The 24,480-nt window shown below is 40.2% G+C and overlaps 1 protein-coding gene across 6 annotated transcripts in view; it reads left to right on the forward strand.

Moving 5' to 3' along the window:
- The window catches only part of cut (homeobox protein, cut), a 143,102-nt gene that overhangs the window by 60,043 nt on the left and 58,579 nt on the right, over positions 1 to 24,480 (forward strand). For all 6 annotated transcript variants that reach the window (XM_087403637.1, XM_087403640.1, XM_087403641.1 and 3 more), the window contains exon 3: positions 13,331 to 13,531. In XM_087403637.1, coding sequence (XP_087259763.1) covers positions 13,331 to 13,531 — 201 coding nt within the window. The remainder of the gene's footprint in view (positions 1 to 13,330; positions 13,532 to 24,480) is intronic.

Genomic DNA, 24,480 nt, shown 5'->3' on the forward strand with positions numbered 1-24,480 from the left:
CGTACCAGTCAAGAGCAAGCGTGGCTTCCATCCGCCAGTATCGCAGGCACCCTCAGTCGTCGTCCCTCCCCAAATATATATATATATATATACATCTATACGTGTATATGTATACAATACACAGACACGCGTACGTATCTGGCGCAAGTTCTGATTAGACGTAGAATTAATGATTCGAAAATCAATACAGGGCCGTCCTCCCGAGAGTATTAAGACACCGTGGGGGATGCCATCCAAAGACAGAGCGTGATAGAGAGAAGGGGGTGAAAGGATGCTTGCGAGCGGTGCGGAAGGGATGTGAAGGTGTTGGATGGGTGCTAGTGGAAGCGCGGGGTAGCAGGGGAGAGGGTTTGATAGAGCGAAGGTTGGGGTTATGGTGGTGGTGACGATGGTAGTATATCCGTTAGATGAACAGGGGGAGGGGGGGGGGTAAAGAGGGGTGTGGACGGGTTAGGTGGTGGAAGAAGGGTGCGCGGGCTCCTCGTTCCGGGATCTACTATTTTGTCACCAAACCCTTCCTCGCCCTTTGATAACTAATTAGTGTTTTACCTCCCTCTCTCTTTACCCTTTCCACGCTTAGCTGGGGGCCTCTTTTATCGTCCCAATCAGGGGACGTCCTGGGAGGAACCCCTTTTCATGCAGGAGGCGCATCGACGTTTCCAAGCCTCCCGAAAAGATGAGAATCAAAGGATTTCCAGGGCGAAGCGTCAAAAGTGCGGAGGAGGAAGGGTTTGAGGGGGAAGGAACGAAGTTCAGATAGGTAACGAGCGAACGGAATGAGAAGGGGGTTGGGGTAAGAAGAGAAGACGTTTATTAACCTGTTAAGACTCGATTTATTTTTCTTTATTTCTCCTGGGGTATTATAAAGTTTGATTACGCAGTGATGGCGTGATTACTCTTTGCATTTTAATTCCAAGATTGAATGAGTGTTCAATTATCGGTATCACTGTATGACGTTGTTAGACTCTAAATACACTTAATAATGCACTAATTGGAGAAATCAGCTATAGGAAAGCAAGAACAGCTAATATTGTCTTAATAATCAATAATTATGGAGATACTACTACAGTATTTTCTTATTACATAAATTGTAATAATATGTAATTATAGATATATTAATAATATAAGTATTATTACGACAAGTATTACGATTTATATAGGAATGTCATTTCATTGAGAAAAAGAAGGAGAGTAGTTTTAGAAAATATTAATAATTTTACGAGAAATTAAAAAGTCTGCTGCCTTTTAATCATCTCCGACATCGTTTCTCGCGCGTTAACTCTGATTCGAGCTTCGCTCGCGATTGTGCGTGGTGCTTTTTTTTGCGAAAGAAGAGAAGTTAGCGAGTTAACCGATCGACCGCACGTGTAGTCAGGAAAACACTCGAGGCTCGTGCCGTACAGAAACGAATTTCGCTCCGAACAATGGAGGACTCGATATACGGCGCGGTGGAATCAGTAAAGGGATGGTGAATACAGGGCCGCGGGGGCAAGGCTAGATGGGAAAGGGAAAGAGAGAGAGAGAGAGAAAGCGTGGGAAGGGGGGGATGGGACGATTGTTGAAATTTGCATGAATCGATCACGATTGTTTGGCCGCGGAATGAGCACGCCACCACAGGAGAAATAATTCGCAATCCGTGTGCAGGCCGAGCAATCGAGTTACCGTTTGCCATTTCGATTCTGCTCGGTCCAACGGACGACAATGGCCCTCCGCCAAAAGCGAATCATCTTTGTGATCTGTCCTGAGCCGACTGATCGTGGTGCTGGTTGTTCAGATGCTTGTGCTGCTTTTTACACTGTACTCTATTTTTTTCCTTGTTTTTGTTCGATCATAGGGGAGACTATGTTGTTCTTGGAGATTCCGCGTTAATACGATTCTTTCGAGTCGTAGGGTTTATTTTTCGTTTGATAAATTATCAAAGAAAATCAGAAATGATCAACTGATACCATGTGTAAACAAATGATAAATTTAAGATAATTTGTTTTACAAAAATATATATAGATGGTATAATACAGACAAGATCATATAAGAGTCAGGCGCAAAAATTAAAGCGCAAACTTAATAAATTAAAATAGCAAGTTTAATGAAAATGAAAAATATATGATATATAATTTTAGCTTCTTTATATTTAAAATGACACATCTTACTTTTTTAATTGCGCTGTTTCATCGCACGAATGGCAACTAACATAAATATTCAAATTATCATCAGACATGCACTTGTTATCATCGCAAATTGATATATTTATAGATTCCACGGGTTATTACAGCATATACAATTATCAATCTCGGTAATTTTATGCGCGTATTGTCCGATATTATTCCACTCACACTGCCTAAGCTCTTGATGAATAAAAAATATGCATAAAATATTATCGTTAATATGGTAGCGTAGCTGGTCGCGTTTGACAGACCGATTACGTGCAATTAAAAAGCTGATTAACGCAGAGTCACAGTTCACGAACAATCGTCTCCGATCCGTATTGAAGTCGATGTTTAGTAATATGACGCGTGAGCAAATGTATGCAAATAGTACATACGCATGTGTTTTATGTGTGTGTGTGTGTGTGCGCGCGCGCGCGCACGCGTGCGTGCGTGCGTGCGTGCGTGCGTGCGTGCGTGCGTGCGTACGTATATGTGTACAGATATACATTTCGCGAGCGGGAGACAGTAGGTTACTTTTAGTGCACGAGGATTGGTACCTGAGCGAGCACAATACGGGCTATATTTTTATGGGGCCGCCGTGGGGGTCTAATGGCACCCTGCGGGTGGAGAGACAGGGAGGTGAAATAAAAAAAAAGCGTGAGCGTCGTGTGTGAGAGAAAAAGCGAGAATGAGGGAGTGAGAGGGAAGGTTATGGGAGGTGAGATGGGTGAAAAAAAGAAAAACAGGGATTTGGTATAGACGTCATTGTTTCCGTTCGGCACCCTTCTCACTCCTCTTTTCTCCGCGTTCGCCCCCGAACCAAAAATTCCCCGCCCGCTACGGCGTGCCGCCACTGCCGAAAACTACCCCTTACAACGGGGTGCCTGCCATTCAAGCTACTTTTTCATCTCTCCTCTGTTTCTCTTCCCGCGTTCTTCCACACATAGATTACAATATTACCACCTACCCCTCTTTCAGGCTTGCTCACCCACCCCTTCTTCTGCTGTATCTCTCCCTCTTTTTCGCAGCGACCGACGCCGCCGTGGCGGTACGCGTCCTCTGATATATACGTGCACTTCTGATCATAACATAAATTTTAATGATGGCCGTGATGAAAATATAAGAACGCCCCGATATTTATGGCGTCTGTCCCGGCTACCGTCTGCATTCTCCTGGCATATATGCGGACGCATCAACCCCCTTCTCTTGCGGACAATTTTCTGATATGTGGATTCTCATTGTATAATACAAGTTGTCAAATGATACATGAAGAATTAAATAATCTTCGCAAATCGTACGATATATGCAACATGCATTATCATTATATCGTATTCTCATATCTTATGATCATGTTTTTAAAAGTTATAATTAATTTTGTCATTAGTTCTATTATTAATTTTTCAGTTTCGGAGAAAATATTTGGAAATATCATTAAAATTCATTGATATATAATTATTGTGTCATTTTAACTTATTTGTACCGCCTGAACAATTAGCAGTATTAACGTGTGTGAGACGAAGTTTTTTGCTTCTCGAAGCTAAGTTTAGTTCGGCGAGCGATAAAAGGGAAACGTCATCGAGACTGCGCTTTTTATTCTTCTTGCGTTGGCAAAGGAAATCAACGCTGACGCGACTCGAGAATGTCGCTAGAAAGAAAGATCCCCCTCGTGGATCGCTTCATGTTTTCTGCCGTGCCTTTCCTTGGCAGATGATCACCAATCTTTTTTTCCGCTGCCATCATGATTTATTAGTGCAGCGCGCGTGAGAAGATATCCGATCCTGTTTCGTCGCCACTATCGTATTTATGCATTTCGAAGACACCAATATAACTCCGCTATAGACGGAGACACACGACGAAAAGCGTGTTCGGATACTATATTACACCCGGACATTTACATTGCTCGTTAAATTGAATCTAGTACAGGAAATTCCGTCGTTCCATTGCCGAGGGTAAAACAGAAGTTTTTCTAGGCATTAATCGGGAAGGGAAACACGCAAGGCAAATTTTGTTGAGATCTAATAATAGTAACGATCGGATTTTTACTTCGATTCCCCATCGCTTTTTCGTACGGAGCGTTTATTTCGAAAAGGAAATAAAATTTGAAATATTTTTCAAAAATTATTTTCTCTCTCCCCTTTCTCAAAAACAAATTTATTAGATCGATTTATGTCTGTATCTTATTTGAACAGAAGTTTGAGCAAAGACATAGAATCTGTTTCAGAACTTGACTTATGTCACCTCGGAGATACATGACTCATATCTCTGCAATGCATAGCGCTACATAATGGTACTATGCAGATACATTGAATTAGAATTCAATAGCAACTGCAAATGCATTAGCAATGTGAATGTAGATTGTAGCGGATATAATGATGTTATTGATTTCGGCTCGAGGCGTAGAGATTATTATGGGGATATTGGTGTATTTTCGGAAGTCGCCGAGGTCCCTACTGGTTCGAGGCATCGGCGACGTCAACGCAGATTCAAAACAAGAGCCCGTGATTGGACGCTCCGGGCACATCGTGAAGTGGAAGGGAAGAAAGACCAAGGATAAGAGGAAGGGCTAGGAACTTGAAAGAGTGCTCGTGTCTAATGATGTTTAAGAAAGGGCTTTAATTTTTCATTAGGACAACGGGGAACATCAAAGACGTTTCCTTTATTTTTTAACCAATGCCCCAAGGCTAGTTTTCGTCCGTACAGCCGCTAGTATATTATCCGTTCTCGACTTCCGTTCATACTTTTCGGTCGATATCCCCCCAGCTGAACGACGTATTGACATTTCTTAAATATTACCGTCCTGATGCGTCCATACCGAGAGACAGTCTATTTACTCCCGGGAGAAGCTCATTCTATCTCTTCTCCTCCCACGCTCTGCGTAACGGATTGCATCGTTTCGTCGTCAGACGTCATCGGCGCACGTGGGAACCTGCTCCCTATACCACATGGAAGATCGTCCTTAGCTATTAAGGATCCACACATATGCGTATGCTCAGAGTAAAGAGTATGGCAAACGGTCGACGACCCTTGAAGAAATGTTTTCTCTTTTAGGATAACGCGAGCGCGCATTTATTGTCCAACGATTTAATGAGCTCCTAGTAGATAGCTTTCTATTTTTCTTCGTTACGAATGAAATCTGTATTATGTATAAATATATGTCGAAATATAAGTATATGTCGATATATTGGAAGATAATATTTAACATAATTTTTATCTAGATTTATGGTCGTATCATTTAATACCTTGTTGTCGCGTGTTTTGATTCTTAAGAGATATTTGATCATTTATTACACATCGCGATGCCAGTGCGAGATTTATTTCATTAACTCGAATCACAATGACAAACGTGTGGAAATATTAATCGTGAAACATCATCGCCTTACGTGTTACCTTTCGTTTACGGCCAAATTGCAACAGGAAAGCATGGCGTACCTACAATCAATGATAGCGACCATCGTTTCTGATGCTCGAACGTAAAAATGCACAATAGTCAATGACAATGGGATCTAATAAAAAGAGGGGGAAAGACACTCGCAAGGAGCTCCTTAGCTTTCTCTTCGGTGACTTCTCGTGTATGTCTCCCGCGTCCCTAACCGCATATTGCAGCATGTACCAGGGCTTAGAGCCGATCGATATCTTAATAATAAATACAAGAGGGGTTCACTCTGATGGCTGGTTGGTGTGAGATTGAAGAGGGGGACTGTGGGGAGGTGATTGGGGGGTGGAATGACGCCACGTTGTATCGGTGGCGTGGAGGATTTGCGTTAGATAGAGCAAACGGTAGGAAGGATAAAGCGAGAGAGATGAAACGGGATGAAGGAGACGAGACGGAGAGAAAGCAAGAGAGATCAAGGAATAGTAAGAGGAGTGAGCGAGAGGGAGATCATTCGCACCTCGAGGTGTAATGAGAAAATTTGAAATATCGCGGGCGTCTCCTGCTCTTCTCTCCCGTCATTTCTTTCCACCACTTCTCTCTCTATCTCTCTTTCTTTCTCTCTCTCTCAACTCCCTTCTCCTAAAAAAAATATATAACAATGCCGGTAGTCATAAACGACTGATCCGCGTATCCTCATCCCCTCATTCTCTTCTTCTCCCCTTTCCTCTCTTTTTCAACCACCCTGTAGGAGATTATAAAGGCGCCTAGTATAAGGCACTCTCTTCTTCTATTCTCTTTCTTTGTTTGTTTGTTCGTTTCCTCTCTGTCGCTCCACAATACCGCCAACCGGGCGAGGGGTTTTCGTGGACAACCCGCGATTACACACCCGTCGCCACGACGCCGCCGTCGCCGTCGCCGCCGCTGCGACGCGCAATCGATCGGCGACTTATCGATCGACCGTAAGTTTAACTCAACCGAACATCACATCTGTTATAAAAATATCGGTGTAGTTTTAATGAACATTCACAGATAGGACGAACTTTCAGCACTCGAAATATGGGTCATGACACTTGATCGGTAACTCACAGACGTGATATAAACCCCAATGAGTGGGCGCGATCTCGCTTAGCGTTACAACCGGTAGTTGAGAGTCAAAAACGACATTACGATTCTTTATGCCCACATAAATTTAGTCTCTCTCCCCCCGCGTGATATTACTCCGGGCTTTCCGCGGTTACTCGTTTGTCATTGTTTGTCACGAAAAAGAGGTATCGGAGAATTAGTGGAATGCATTATTAGTTATTACGCACACGTCTTTAACTACAGTTGGAAGAGAATTGTGATCTCGGCGATGGGAAAGAAGATGTATCTTTATGCATGATGATGAATATTGGAAGTATCACGCGAGGCAGATTATGTGAGATAACGTAAATGTTGCTGTTCATGGAATCACGCGCGGAATGGTTTTTCCTTATCGCAGAAGCAATGATACGTATATTGATTTGACAATGGCATAATGTTGTGTTCTTGTTCGACAATGGCGTTCGTCGATGCGACCCTTATCCTCCACGAATTCGACGCTCGCTAGCGTCTTACAGCGCGATCTCACCGTCTGCCACCAGCGTTTTATCGCGCTCATTAATCCGCTCATTACTCGTCTACCGAGATTTACATTTCGCGCGATCGATCGGACATTTCCGCGATACCATTCGCGTCGGAATTCCCGTGCCTCTTATATTAGTCAACTGGTGAGAAATACAGAGGAAAAAGAAGAGTGTCGATGATGCGCCGGACGCGCTGATAAAAATAGACGCGAAAACGCGTGAGGTCGAAGGCACGTGATCTATTCGACGCACAAAGAATGCTTGGCGTTCGACGAGGCAAATATCAGACATACCGGTGTCGACCTGTGCATGAATATGTTTACCGTGAGAAGGTTACATAGTTTATTCTTTTATCTCGAATTGTGTATATACACGTAATGTCAGCTACATTAAAGTCACTATAAAGGGAACTGAATGGAATAAGGTTTGAAATCTACCATTGCTTTTGTTGTTAAACCTTGGAACTTAATAATGACCTGAGATAACCCGACTCGCCATGACGGTCGAATCGACTGAAAGAATCGCTTTTTGCTATTCTCAATCTTCCTTGCTCGACGGCTGAGAGTGGAAGGTAAAAAAGAAAGAAGACGGCGAGAACTCGAAAAATCTTATTCTGGAGTTACCTGAAATTGACTGCGCGGAGATTAATATCCCGCCGGTCAATCTTCGAGATATATAAATTCTATTCGTCTGCTGACGATATTTTAGACGATAATTCAGATCTGTCGAGAATATAGTACCATTATGTTATTAAAAATTTATTTAGATGTATTGTATGTGTTCGTGTGAGAGGATAAACTTAAAAATAGTATAAAAAATTAGAAAAAGTCACATTTATAGCAATACATTTATAAATAATAAATTAAATATACTCATGCATTTTTTCGCATATGCAACACAGTCAGTCCAATAATAGATAGTTGGATTGATTGTAACGGTGTAACGAGCTAAAGAGTTCACCCAGAAGTCGACCATTATGCAATGATATAGCGATAGCGCGTTGGAAATCGATTCTTTCGACTTTCGTCCTCGCCAGTAGAAGCGATGATCGCGCAAAGTGCGTGACCGTGTATAGATGTAGGAGGTAATCCTGCACGGTTAAAGTTCTTGCGCCCGCGTGCGATGCAGGGAACAGAGATTCTCTTACATTTCTATGTCGAATCGGTGAGTGCCGATCGATCGACACAGCCGGGCACCGTGAAAGTCAGATAACCGTCAATTTGCAAAAGGGGTGTAAGACGGGCGTTGAGGCCGAGACGAAACGACTTCGACTCGACGGCATGGCGATCGACCCGATCGAAGTGCTGGCATACATCGCGATTGCTCATCTTCCTTCTTCAGGGTTGAAAGGCGGCTATAATCGATGCTGGTGTAATCGATGCTGTCGGACGATCGAATCGAAACTACGGCGGCTGCTGCCAGTAGCATCTCGTAATGATAGGCGAGGACGACGGACGCCCAATCACCGATCTGACATGCGTCCGTAACGAAGTAATTCGATCGTGTCACGAAATCCGCTCCGTGTATTTTGCCACGCTCGCCATTCCTTCCGCGAGTCCTCAAGTTGGCTCAGCTGCTACGATTTCGATTCGTTTTCTCGCTGACGCAAACAATGAGTGACGCACGATGAGTGAAGCAAGTTTGTCATTTTATTCCAACATTATCAAATTCTTAACGGCAGCGGTAATGTTAGATCTACAGGATTCCCAGCTAAAGGTTAATGTGTTGGTCGAATTGGTACGATCAATGAAACAGATGAATGATTTATAGTTTTTTTTTAATGCCGTACTTAGAAATTTATTAGAGATTATCGGACGATTAACGAGGGTTTGTATTCTCCTAAACGGAAACAACGGCGTTACAAACCGATGCGCGGACACTTTAATTGGCGATCGGCGCTTTCTGGATCTGATATGGAAGGTGTAGAGCGAGACGCGCGGCAAGGGTAGAGGATGTTATTCAAAAGCGATAAAATCGTCGTAGTGCATGTAATGACAAACACATGCGTTCTCACCCCGATCCCTGACTCCGCGATGTGTATAGGTCGCCCTATCGAGCCGGATCTATATAACGGTGGCATATGTTTAGGTCATTAATTAGCATCTGGAGCCAATTAAAGTAATTACGAATTCGACGGTAAAATATCGCTGCAGCCTTACGGAACGGCCTAGGAACGCTCTCTTAGCGGCCGCGTACAAACGATTCCAAAGCCGCATGGCATACACGCAACAAAACCGAACCACGTCAGTTTTTATCAGACATCCGTCATGTTGTGAAGGCGATCGATTGTTCTACGAAACTATAACGGGGATACTTATATTGCCGCCATGAGGCAATGTAAAGTTCCCCCGCTAGCATTACGCGACTGGTCTATTATTCTCGGTATCGCGATCTCGTTACTAATGGGCATCATTACTATCCGTTTCGACAAGTTCGAAAACTTTAGTAACGGCTTGCAGAGCTTATCGAAGTTAAATATTGATTCGTATCTATAATATTACAACCTCTAAAAAAGAATGTAGTATACTAGATATTATATAGATACATCGAAACGGTACTAAATGTCAAGAAAAAGAATATATATATATATATATCTCCGCTGCACACACAATTTAATTTATTCACACCATTTCTCATTAAAGCGAAAACATTAGATTGCATCGACGATGCGAGATCCTTATATCACAACGCTTTTTATAAAAGCGCGCTGTGCCTCCTATTTCCGGCGATGCATAAATATAGTGGGAAATATAAATTAGTCGTACATCGTAATGCAGTTTAATTACAAAATAGGAACGCGCGCTTATCGCCATTTGTGCTTATTTTGCAGTGGTGAATATTTAGCGCAACAATAACAAGATGCATCGACATGATACGCGTTTGGTGCTATAAATCATCGTCGGCAAAATCTTTTACGTTTAGATCGCGCGTTATGACCGCCGACGCTCAATCGTTCTTGACGTTCGAAGAAAACTATTATCCCCCCAACGACTTCCGCTGTTAATATAACGATCACGGTAGTTCCGCGCGGGAGGACGATCGTTATCGGCGATCCTCTCTCGATCCTCCATCTATCAGGCCGCGAGTCCTCGGAATTTCCCCCGCCACGAACACCAATTTCCTGACGTGTGTCCACGTGACAAATACGCAGGATGCTACCAGACGGCAGCTATCGATACGCATCCGCCATTCGAACAGCCGTATATTACGGCTCGCTCTCGGATATGTATTTATGCTTCCCGTATCATTTCGCAATTATCGATAACATCGTCAAGGCTTTTTGCAGGAAACAATGGGTCATTACTTGCCTGCTGTAGCCTGGTGCCTCTGTTTCTCCTTCTATCTCTCTCTCCCTCCCCCCCCTCTCTCTCTCTCTCTCTTCATCTCTCTCCTTGCCTCTGACTTTGTCCACGCTCGTCCGCACCTCTCCCGACCGTTTGCCGATCACGACGCCATATGTGTGTCTCACATAATGTCATACACATTAACGGATCAATACACATGCTTATGTCGCATTCCCCGTCAATTAAATGATTATATGAAACTTTCGATATCATTGTTAATTTTATTTTCAGTAATTGTACTTTTACTCAAAATCGATATTCTCTTACATAAAGTTGAGTAGCAAGTTGAGTCTACGACTTCGTTAACACCTATGGTTAAGTTAATTCATTTTCTTCATTCACACTGTAAGTAGATTATAGGCTGTGCACTTGAAAGATAGTAAATTGTCAATCGAGAATTGTCAGCGTAACTTGAACTTGTTAATGAATGGACGGATCGTAGGTTACATCATTGACGCTCAATTGTTGATCGCAGAAGCGACAGGTCCGGTTTCCCTTCCGACGCGATGAGCCGGTATAACCTGTTTGATTCGAGCGATCGATCCCGAATCCCTTCCCGGATACCTTCTATCGGATTGCCGCGAATGTGGATAAAACGGACAACGAGAAAAGAGAGGAAATGAAAGAGTTGCGGAGAGAGGACAAGAATTGTAGGCAGGGATACCGGATAACTATCCGGCATGTACACGACGCGAGTATAGCCGGGGATAGGCCGGTTCGAGGGCCGAGCTACTTTAAATATAAAAGCTGCTATAATTAATATCCAAGCCGGTACAACGGGGGGCGGCGAATAATATTTATTTAGATACTTTATAGGGAAAGTTTAAAAAGTTTAATCCCCCCCCTTTTTTTTGTACTTAACGGTACGTTCGTTATTTTCGTATCAACTCTCCCTTTTTCTCTATCGATAAAAAAATTTTGATTTGAAAGAGCCAATCTATTTGTATGTCTTCGCACTTACGATATTTGTTTGTGCTTTACCTTAATAAAGAGGTAACGCAACAGACGTCGACACGCTAATTAACGAGCATTTTGCTAGAGATCTGGCAAAGGCAGATGTAGTCGACAAAAGTATTTCGTCGTTAATAATCTCCTTGCAAGAACTTCGTCGCTCTTGAGGGAACAGTGCTCTTTTGCGTATCGATATGCATGAGCGAGTTCAGCAGAAATGCAAAAACGCTACATACGGGGCCTAATTATTATGACTGACATGTTACAGCAACAACGATGTTTACACCACGAATATTAAGCAACAATTAAACTCGCAAAAATATTGATGGCAATCATAGTGTGGTAATTGCAATGTCACAACCCGTATAAATTATATAATATTTGCGGAATCGCTGTTCGTTCATATACGTTTATACTCTTATTTTGTACACATAAGAAATTAAACAAAACAAACAGATCCGTTAGCACGGACACCTATTTACACTGTATTTATCGAAAGTTACGATCTATCTCCTTACAAGTCGAGAAGAATATTTCTTTTCAGAATAATATTATTCAGAAAAAATGTCTTACATATTTAGAAATTTATTCTTTAAATGCCGTAAATAGTATGGTAAATACTATAGTATAGTTTTATTATTTGCATCTCAGGTAATTTTCTTTAAAACTTTGTTTTAAAAAAGAAAATAACAAGTATTGCCTAGAAATCTTACAGTTCATTATTTTCACATTCCTCTATATCTCTATAACTAAAATAAATATAACTATAAAAATAAATTTTTTTTATGTTCTGAGCCATCTACTGATATTTTTAGACCACTTATCTATTTAAAGATTAATTATTTCGAGAAAGAGATTATAATAGATCTTTTGAGAGTGGAAAGCTCGCGCAAGTGAGTTTCAGGAAAATGAGAGAACCGAGTAATTATAGTCACGGAGACATAGAATCATACAGATACGTAAATAAACGTCTCGACTTTTAATTATAAATCTATATATTTAATTTAATTTTATTCAAGATTACATTTTATAAATGTCGACCTATCAAACAACAATCTAATCTCAAAATTTGCCGCATAATATGTGATACACGTAAAATAAAGAGAAAGGTAATTCTCGATCACATATTCGAATCAACTGAATAATTATATATTTGCCTGCGAATGACACCGCACAGGTGGTTTGACATAAATTCTCCTGCGGGCAGCCTTCAAATTCCAGTAACATTAAGGAATTACATTATAGAATGGCGAAGTATATTACAATGTCTAGGATCAAAGAAACTGTGACGCCAGCATACTATTTCCTGCGCTGAAAATATCAAAGCAGCTTCGCGCGGCTCGACGGGCTGTCGTTTCTATTTTTGCCGGCTTTTCGTAGCTGCGAAATTAGGTGCAGCCGGCGAGAATTGATTGATTTCGCGTCGCACAGCTCCGCAACGGTAATTTAACGATCCGGGCCACCGTGAAAAATTTGCACACCTTAAGCGCAATCGTCTGCGCCGTTAAAATTCTCTGACTGCATTGCAAAATTAATCTCTTTAAAGTGAAACGGAGTACAACCTCGCACAAATTACAAAGTATGTCTCGGTAAAAAGGGCTATCATTTATTATTATTAACTCGAGAGCAATGACATTTTCTGCTATTAATCAGTTTCGAAATTAGTTCATCAAATGTCTGCGATATAAAGAACTTATAAAGTTGATAAAAAATGCCAATACTGCTCATTTATATCTCGTGATATTGTTAATGTGACTCGAATCAGTTTTGCAATTCAACATAATGCGATCTTCGTCTCGCATGTTTGATTAAATCATCGAGAAAGTTAAAAATGCGATTTTCAATTCTTACTGAGTTAATATACTGTATATTACGAACGTTAACATTTATTACCATCTATTCTTCTTGTTACAGAGAGCGACTTCGGCGGAGAAAGAAATAGCCGCGTTAAAAGAACAGCTCGCTGCAACGAATGACAACAATTCTAAGACTGAGGGACACCAATTGTCTCAGCCTCCGCAGGGAAGCGATCAACAACAGGTACACGATGCCAGCAATCCCAGAAGGACGCCGAACAGCAACCTCGAGCAGGAGTTGCAGGCCAAAGACAAAGAGGTGCGTTAGATCATACTTGCCCTTCTGCTAAAATGTTACTCTCTCGTGTATTGCCATATGAAATGGTGATTATAATCTTTGAACTTTTCTCTCTTCTTCCCTTTTCTCTTAATATTTAATTAGAAATAAAAAATATTAGATTAAATAATTTCCTCAAAAATAATCAATAACACAACAATTTAAATTAATTCTGATAAAAAAAAATTAGTATCCATATTCTTATTTCTTTCCAAAAATTTTCTTCATTGATAATGACATAGATGATGGGATAGTACTAGTATAATCAAGAAAAGCAAATCTCACATGGCTCACGCAAAAGGATTGACAAATCGAACGTTCCTTCACGAGCAATCGCGAGGCTTAACCAACTGAGGGTTGCTGCGTGCAAAACCACCGAGTGGATGCTAGTGCAATTTCTGTGTGCAGACATGTGTGAGCCGTGGCATGTCGAAGTGAATGACTAAAGTTGCTCGTGTTCGATATCTGTATTCGATGGATTATTGTCCCTCTCCTTCTTTATCCGCCTACGCAATTCCGTTCCACGCAATCACGTTCGCATACCGCACGCATATCTGACACTCACCCCTTTGTAACCGATTGCTATCGTCGGACCTTCAAATAACGTACTTTTCAATCAAATTTTTTTCAAATTAATAGCCATTTATAGTCAGAAAAGATTTGCAATTTTCTTGAAAGATAGCTAAGGAGGATATAAAATAATAGACTGAAAGAAACCCTCGCGACAAATAGCAATTATTAAAAATTGTATATATATCAGTATTATATTAAAAATTAATATTATATCATATATCAGTATCATATACTAAATACATTATAAGTATACTTAAAATTTGATTATATATAATAATTTGTAAATTATAAGTAGGAAGTTCTACATAAAACGAATGATGCCACGCATATTTCCATCAGTTGATACATTTCCATAAACTTTGAAATAATTTTATTAATAATATTATTATTAGAAATTATTAACATAACATATATTATAATTAAAATAATATTAATATAACATTAAGATTAAAATTTAATTAGACCTTATTAAAGTGTAATAAATATTATATGATATATTACAGTTAACATTGGAAAATATTATATGTATAAAAGAGAACATTGTTTATTTATTATTTCAAAAGTTTACGGAAATAATATCAACCAATGAAACTATGCATAATATGTGCATCATTCATCACGCGGAACTTCCTACTTGTATATATTTTACAAATTATATTTATTTATAAAGAGATTGACATATAAATTATAGAGACAGAGGCGGTTGTGGATTTTACATGGCGAATTGCATTTAAAAGCGGTAACATGATTGGCATTCAAACGGTAGGTAATGAATTCGGGCGAGCCGTTTCGCAACTCTCGCGTGGCATTTTTCTCTCGGGAAAGATACACGATCAGGACCTAGATTCACGATAAACGTTTCAAATTACCCCGCCGCGTTCCCGCGAAACCACGCAAACTCTCGCTTGCAGCTATAAGTAGCGAACGTGTAACTAATGATACTCGATCAGCTCTATCGAAATAGATAACAAAGTCAATTTAGAAAAGCCGTAACGCGTCGGAGATCTCTCCAGCCATATCGCTCTCCAGCGTTGTCCATTAACGTCGCGTCCGGATGAATAGAGGCATCTCAGCATATATTTAGTAACGACGAATGGCACGTTCATACGAATCCGGTCGGCTTACTCGGGTCGTTAAAACGCCGGAATGCGGCGATGGCAACGCGCGGACCTTTATTATGATTATGATTCGCCAGTTCGCGGTTTCGGAACCTCGTGCGATAACATTATCGTATATTTATCGAGAGGGTAAATAACCCCGGGGAAGAAGGGCAAGCGCGCGCGAGCGCGCGCGGTTTCACTCTTGGCAAAAATAGCCGCGACGATCGTGCAAACCCACGTCTCCGAGAAGCTACACGAGTAACATTGCTTTCGTCTAACTGCCCGCTGCAATCTCGAGCTGCAATACACAGCTGCCGCGTGACACGGATGAATGGAGATAATGACGGTCATCCTTCACTTTTACCGCCAAATATTCGACCTAATAAACCACGGTCGTCTCGTACGTGAGACTCCGTTTTCTCGAGTTTCGTTTTATCTAAGTATAGGGGGTATCGCGAAGTATGCCGAGTCGTTACGCTTCTGGTTGATGTGCAATTAAAGTCGATTAATTGCACGTAGGTAATTATATATAAATATATGTAGCGTAACGAAAATATTATGTCTGCGTCTTACGTATACGTTATCATTGTATAAATTACGTAATTGAAATTAAAAAATTCTTTTTAAGAATTGTTGATAAAATTATTAATTTAAATTATATATAAAATATTATTTTTTTTTTTGCGTAAAGTTTTATTAATAATAAGAAATTCAGAAGAAAATAATAGTAGTTTGTTAATACTACAAAAAAAAAATCTTTTTTTTCAGTCGTCGAAAACTAGAAGAAGGATATACGTTATATAGATCAAACTATCAGTTGAATATAAAGCTATTCAAGTCGATAAATCTTCGAGAGGTAATATAGAATACGAATTACCCGCCACTACTCGAAGCCTTTTTTCCCCCGGAAGTGGTCAGGAAGAGCCTAAGTGGTAGTTGCACCCTTTAGTATCGTGCACTTTGCGTGGTTTACGAAGCAGCGTGCAAGGAGGTCGAGCCCGTAAAAATCTTGCGGTAAAGGAAAAGGAGTGTAGCGGGAATGGTGGGAGGAAGCGTAACCTGTTAAGGGTGTATAATGCGAGAGGGGCGAAAGCAACGGCGCAGCGGGCGGAAGGGTGGCGAAGGTGGAGATGTACACGAGTCCTTAAACAAAGCCAAAAACACTTAAAGCGGCGCGCGCGTGAGAAAGAAGTGATAAAAACGCCGCTAAGAGTTCAATAAGTATTCTCCTTAGAGCCAATAACAACCACTCCTCCTTTTCTGTCGCCTTCAACCGTCCGCCCTTCCTCTGTTCCCTTTGCGCCTTCCCGCTCCGTTATCCCCGCGCGAGGAAAATCGTTTGCTTCGAAGCCTCCGAGCCTGTTGTAATCCTGGAACCGATAATCTCCGATCCCGTCCTTCCTCTTGTCAACGTCGTATCCTTGGTCCTTGTTCGTTCGTCCCCTTGTCTCGAAGATAGGAAGGGGATGGCGCGCGTTCTGTTCTCACCGACGATGCCTTTTAACGGATAAGAATTTGCTCCGCGGACAATGTCTTTATTGAGAAGCCATCGCGCGCCATGGAGCACCGGAATGATTTTTATTATTCGTCGATTAAAGGAACATAATGGCAGTTTCAAGTCCCTCCCGAGCGACGGGATGATTTAAAGACGATAATGAGGAGTAAATAATGCGATAGTGTCTTCGAAAGAGGGGAGCGAGGATGAGTGTCTCAGGGAGAGATGGTCGCGCGATACTCTGGAGTACGCCCATGAATTATGGAGACTTCGGAAGTACGTTAGTTTATGACGGATCGATAATTATCAGACACGTGTGTCAATGTATATTACTATAGCAGTGTAGCTGATACCGTCTTTATTCCGATAATAATTTTAGATATCTAATATATATGTTCTCTGATTTCGAACGTAAAAATTATATGAATAAATATAAATTTCTTAATCTCACATAAACTACTAGATTATGACGTTATCCAAAACTTCAAACAAGACAGATCTTATTGTTAGAAACGCGTTCGTAAACGCTTTGCTTCCGCGTATTTGCCACTTCGACGAGATGATGCACGCGCAATTCTTTGACATATTAATAACATTTTTTATCACTTGATGTCGGTGACGCACGCAGCTCAGGAGCTTCGCTTATTTTTTTCGGGAAGCGTTGACAAGCAAGTCAGATTATATCAGCTATCTTTTTCCGAGAGCTTGTTAGCTGATAAGAATTATCACTTTACACTTATCAATCGACGCCACAGCTTCGATCAACAAGTTTTGACATTAAAGAATAAACTGCTTTTAGACAATCTTGAATAATTAATTTTAATTAGCAATATTTGCTTGTACCTACTTTTATTAGATTATAATTAGAATTCGATTCTTGATCGCTACTACACTAGATATCGGACTTAGATATCGGAAGAGCAATAGCGAGCCATGAATTCCTTGAATTATTTTGTTATAACATTTTGTTATTTTTAACCTTCATGTGTGTTAAAATGTAAATCATTTCTGTAGTTAGTTTCCAAGTATATTTTTATTAAAACAATATCCATATCAAAGTATTTGATAAATAATAAACAAAATTTGAGCCAAAAATACATCTTTTTAATTAAATTCATGACATATTGAATACAAATAACGGCGACCTATGAAAATAATGATTAAAAATAAGTAAAATTAAGTGTAATTTGACATTATGAATTTAACAATGTAGTTTCGCTATCAAAAACTTTCGTGTGGAGCGACGTCTCCACGTGCACATGTACGATAAGCTGTTTTATTTTTCATATTTGCAAATGTGTCACCCATAATGCGGAACGAAGTGACGATGATTCGCGATTGCAAATGTCTTCGTGTTCTGCGACTCATTATCTCAATTTTAGAGCTACCAGTATTGTGTATACGAATCATAGCTTCGACCACCAACGGCCGTCTCCGTCATGGCATGTCTGTAATTTCAACAAGACATTGTGAGCGATCCACGCTGTCCTCGTGGCACCCTGTCCGTCACCCCCGAAGACAGGCTCGCGCTTCGCGCATTTAAATCGTGCGTTCCAGAAAGCATCCCGCTCGTTCCGCCGGAAATAAATCACTCCCATTCGCGCGTCTGAATCACGATCCCGTGCAAGAACATCAAAAAACGCGAGGATTTCTTTATTTTTGATGGTTCCGTTAAAGTTCTATATATCACTCGAATGCGATATTGAAATGTTCACCGTCCAATCTAAATCCAATACAATAAAAAATTGTTACCTTTTTCTCTTCTATAGTATATTATTAGACGAAAGGAGAGATCATAGAAAGAGAGATAGATAGAGAGAGAGAGAGAGAGAGAAAGAGAGAGAGAGAGAGATAGATAGAGAGAGAGAGAGAGAGAGAAAGAGAGAGAGAGAGAGAGAGAGAGAGGAGAGAAACGCTTTTTCCCGGATAGGATGTGGCCAGATATTAGAATCGTTGCGACCGCGTAACATCCTATAAACATAGCAATAATAAAAATTAGCGCGATGGATAAAGCGGTGCGATAAGCGCTCTCGTCCGCGATTCATTCCGTTTCCGTTTCCTGTCGCATAACTACGCCAGACTGTATCGAAACGATGAATATCGATGTAGGACAAGCGTCCTCGATTTGATGCCACAGTAGCAGACATTCGCGAATCCTCGATTAGGTCCCTCAACGAAACGAGACTCTAACAATGTTTGCGCTGCTTAAACTGTCGCGATAACGATGGCGTTGACATTTCTGTATATTTTTAAGTCGTACGACAAGAGATTTTATTGAGCGTTCGTGGAATCTTGAACATGCATATAATTGCCACGAACGCATAAAGTAACTTCAAATGTTTCATGTAGATTTATCTCCTGATACGCACAATAAATTACAATGGCGGAAATGTTCTCCATGTTTAGTCTTTGAGTTCCATCAACATTGCTGTCTTCTTGTCTCTATTGCTGTAGAAATTGGATATAGTGACAATGATAACATACGCGCTACCGAGGTGGCAAAGAGCCTTCGGGGCTTTGTGTAGCTTGTGTCGCGGCGACAAATTGAATTCGTCACGGCTACGGCTCTAAATTTTCGCTATTTTGTTGCTGTACTTATCTTCAGCATTTTGTCGCGTCACTGGTCTTACTTTCCGCAGCTGCTTGATCTTAATTAAACGCCAGAAATCTCTGGCATCTTTAAAACTTGTAATATATATTCATTTGTCCTTAACGCTTCATGCCATGAGTCTCCAGTAGTAACTACTTCAAGTTATCATGGGCATGCTTGGTCAATGAATAAAGAGAATCATTGTTTTAACGTTATTTGCCAAGTCGCGATGACAAACTAGGGTCGATTTCATGTAAGCCGTTTGAAGACATTGCTGGAATTACATTGAAATGTACATGTGACAAAAAATGTCTTTCACTCTTTCAAACGATAATTTTAAATTACGAAAAATACGATTATTACATAATAGCGTGACACGAGTTTAATTTGCATTCATTGCAATTGGAAATTATTAATTATTCAATCTGCCTGTCACATCGATTCTCGAATATTTCACCGATTATCTCGGGGTAACGCAAACGCGATGCATGCTAATGATTGACAGTGATTGCTGCCAAAAGGTACGATGGGAGTCATTTGATCGTTGTAGCGTGACGAGTGATTCACTCTCCGCGCAATTATAACAGAAAATATAATGGTCCTTCGGATATCTATCAATTCATTAACAAAATAATAATAATAATAATGACAATGTAGGATTCGAGCCATTTTATATTTCTCAGAATTGTATCATAAATGAGTCCTTAACGACTTCGGCGAAGTTCAAAATTATTTTATTTCGGATCGTTTTCTTTCGACTGTCACAAGACGCTTAAAGGATGACAAAGAGAAGGGGAGAGAGCGAGAGAAAGAGGAATAGAGAACTTCTGGCAGCGTGGCGAGATGAAAGAGACACCGTGATACTCGTGCCAAGGCAAATACGCTCGGCGAGTGTTTCAAAACACGTTGGCTAATGTACCGAGCATGGTAGATCGAAAAATAACCGAGAGCGTTATCCGCGCTTCTTCTTCTCATGTCCTATTCCCGCGTATCGTCCTATGAAGTGAGATTACCACTGGAACAGTTGCGCGGTCGTTCTGTGCAAAAGGCACAACAGAACATCTCTTTCTTGTCGTATCTTCGTTCGTTTGCAATGTTGCACCGAAGTGACTACGCCAGTCGAAGTGTACACAATGATATAAAGGTCAAACGATTCAAAACGTAATTCCTGAATGTGTTGAAGATTTATATTTTTACTTGCTTACGTTCTCAATGCTGTTTATTTTAATTATTTATGATTAAATGTAAATAAATTATAAGTTAGGTCGACTTTCATCTTAAAATTCCATCGGTCATTTTGTAGAGCGGAATATCGTTTGTGAATGACGATATAGGCCGACAATTTGAGGTATCGCTGAATAACTTTGTCGTTTTGTACTTCCGTCATGACTGCAGCGTCGACAGACGAACTTCTTTGAAAGCAACCGTGGAATTTTCATTTCTCTTTCATTCTGCATTAGTGACGACTGTAAAATTACTTTCTTAGGAATCTCACATGAGTATTTATTAGGAACATTTTTTACATTCTTTTAATAATTATTAAAATTATTAAAAGAATATAAAAAAAAACTATAACCCAAGCGACAGATATAAAAACTCAGAAATAAAAAAATCTCTGTAATATGTCAGTATGTTTATTGTTCTAAATATTACATTATATGATTTTACAATTTTCTCACATAATCTTTAAGTCTGACTGTTCGAGTCTTATCTCATCATCGCAGACTTCTTTGTGTGAGCCAATCGGAATCTTGTCCGTTTGTCGCAATTAACAACGAGATATCGGTAACGGACGCCATATTGGTAACGCCGATGATAGGCTCGCAAGAGCATATCCATAACGATATTACCATATTTGCCCTGATAGGAAGATTTGCTGATAATTAGTGCGATAAGAAACAATCGACTGCGCAATACACAATGATATGGCGCGACAAACAATCGGTCGTAGCTCAAACGAACGACAAATTTTATCATGCCTCTGGCACGGCGATTATATGTCTGTGCACACTATACATATAACGGATATATATTGTACTTATCCACGGCGCCATGTGCCATAAAACAGATTAGACTTACATTGAACTAACGGATCTATTAGTGGGTGGAGTAACTAAGAGCTTTGACGATTATGTAACCGTTTCTATATAAGATTGTAATTATATGAGTCACACACACACACACGCACACGCACACGCACACGACACGCACACGCACACGCACACGCACACGCACACGCACACGCACACACACATACACACATATAATTAAAGATCATGTGAAACAATTGTAAAATCATACGTGTAATATTTAGAATAATAAACATATATATATTGGTATATATCGTAGATAATTGTTTATATCTGAGTTGCTTAGATTATAGTTCTTTTTATAATTTTTTGATAATTTTAATTATCAAAAAAAAAAACGTAAAAATCCTAAATTTTCTCAATGTATCTAAAACAGTCTAAAACAGTTTAAATATTATTAAAGAAAATATATAATGTATAATTTTTTAATTTACTTATATATAATTAATTTGAAAATTTTCATAATACATTTGTAATTAAAATTTATTTATTTTAATCTGTTGACAAAAAATAATTATTCAACGTTTGCAGTATGAAAGCTTTAGAAAAAATTTTGTATCTTATAGATACCGTATAGTTTTGCAATATTCAACGCGATATGAAATGTAATAATTTTTGTACATATTATATTTGCATACGTCTCATCAGGAATCCACCTTGCGGTATGCGCGAAAAGGATTCGCGGCTGCATTGAGGTTTTCGAGAGGGTTTCGACTTAAAGTATAAGTAATACTGAGTGGCTGGACGGCTCGACAGGCAGAGAGGTGGTTGGCAAAAATCTGGGAATATTTGCACTTTAGCGAAAATGACGTAGGTTAAAAATGCAACGAGTGCTTATCGTACTCACGACTTCTTCCAGCTGCTCAGCTTATGCCAGACGTCAGAGAAAACCAATATCGTTAGAGATATTTATTTCGTAAGTTTCGAGTAAAATAAAATATATAAACTCGCGATATTTAACTCGTTTACTTTCCCACCCACCTATTTCCCTTTTCAAAACAAAAACCATTCTCTTCTGTCATTTTGTTTCTCTTCCTTTGCCTTTTTACCTTGAATTCCTATATCTGACCAATCCAATTCTCAGTTTTATGGTTATCGCTGTTGCTGGCATTGATGTTCCATCAGAACATTTGTAATGGTTGTTAACATCACTTGAAGAGTTTTTTTTTAACAATTTTCTGAGTTACTCTTGACATCGTTTCATACCGACGAATAACAGTATGCCAATCTGATTAAGCACAAGTAAATATTGTGTTGTATTAACGGTGCGGTGCACCTCAAGAGCGAATTATCCGTAAGCAACGTTCTCGATCTACATCACCTAACCCGAGCGCAATCAGGAATAGCCGCGTTCTCCCTCGAGTTGTGCGTATGTACGCGGTAAAGGAAAAAAGAGGGAGAGGAAAGACGACCCGCATGCTCCATCATCGTCGGCTGAAACATTAATTAGAAAATCTGAATAATTAGGAACTAACTTTCGCGCGACGTGTAAAACTCGTTCCGCCCCGATCCGCGCATGAACATATACACGTGTGTGCGATGCGTGGTTGCGTCTATTTCGTACTCTGCAGTTGGAGGGAGTCCTCCACCTTCCTCTCCGCCGACCTCGACGGCGAAGGAGAAAAGGGTAGAAAGCAAACGGCAGAGTCTCACCCTTCTACACCTTCGCTCTTTTAGCTTTTTAAAAAAGGTTCTCCAGTTCGAATAGATCGATCGACCTCATACTCTCCTCCACACATCGAGATGTGTATCTGGTCACGGGGGCTCGCTGATTGTATCGTAATTACGGTTTTAAATATACTTCATCGAGCACGCGAGCTTACGAACTCGGCGATATAGGGGATGGCGGCCGGTGCTGGAATAAGGTAGAGGTGAAAGGAGACAGTTAATGCCCGTGCCCTTCGATTTAACGTCGACACGAGCGCGCACGAGGTGTATTGCAAGCAGCACGCTCAGAGGAGATGGTTGGCGGTCGGTTGGGTGGTCGACGGGGTGGCGAGCCGCTCGGCCACCTCATCGGTAGGCAATCTTTTCTTATCGGGTCACAGGAGATTTATAGAAACGAGCCGCGATGGCGTATTGTCATGACTTGGCCCTGTGCACGTGAAGTCGATCTGGAACGCGATATATGTGAGTGTATAGGTATATATATGTGTCTATACACCGGCAGTCCGAGTTTACGTGTGTCGGTGTACGACGGAAAGTAGCTACCAGATGGAATTATTACTCACAACCGTGACTAAGCCGGGCTTGAAAATTACGTGCTCGATCCGCAAAGACGATACACCGCGAAATATGTCGGTCTCTATTGCGCCGATCAAAGGATTGTGAAGTTCGCAATCGTTTGCGCCGTTAAATTATTACTGCACGCGGCGTACATAGTTCCAGCCAGTCGAACTTGATGTATGAGACTTTCTTACGCTATGTGCAGCTTTCTATGCAGTAATTCCAGATCGTCCATGCTTATTATCGAATGACGTAGAAATGGTCATTATAGATATTGTTGAAAGAAGCTCTGATTCTGATATACTATGTTTAAGAATAATTGTGGAGAAATGCGACTTACTTTATCTTCGCTTTTACACTCATTTTATCTTTTTATTATTTAATTAGAAATTATAACGTCTAGATACGATTAATTCGTTTTGCTAAAATTATATATTTCAAAGTCTTCAAGAAATACATAAAAATAAATTATTTGAAATAAAATGACACGTCTATTATATTTCTAAAATCACAAATCTTATGATTAAAATTTTTATTATATGAAAGAGAATGAAAAAGAAACAGAATAATGATAAAACTGACACACAACTTCAAAGCTAGATTAAGTAATAAAAAACAAAATAATATTTTTAATTTGGGACAATTTACGAAGTTTCAAAAATTTTCAGCAGAGAAAATTATTCGTATCTTCGCTAATTCGCGGGAAATATCGGTATGATTGAATTCGCTTTTTCACCGTCTTCTTTCGATCGACTTTTCTCCATTGGTCAGTCAGATATCATTCGCCTTCCAATCTCACCGAAAAAGATAATACCGAAAGGATGAAGTTCTCCTGTCGACGTCCCGAACGCGCGTTG

Source organism: Acromyrmex echinatior, chromosome 2, assembly GCF_024713525.1.
Source record: "Acromyrmex echinatior isolate Ae372 chromosome 2, ASM2471352v2, whole genome shotgun sequence".
In the NCBI taxonomy this organism is placed as follows: Eukaryota; Metazoa; Arthropoda; class Insecta; order Hymenoptera; family Formicidae; genus Acromyrmex; species Acromyrmex echinatior.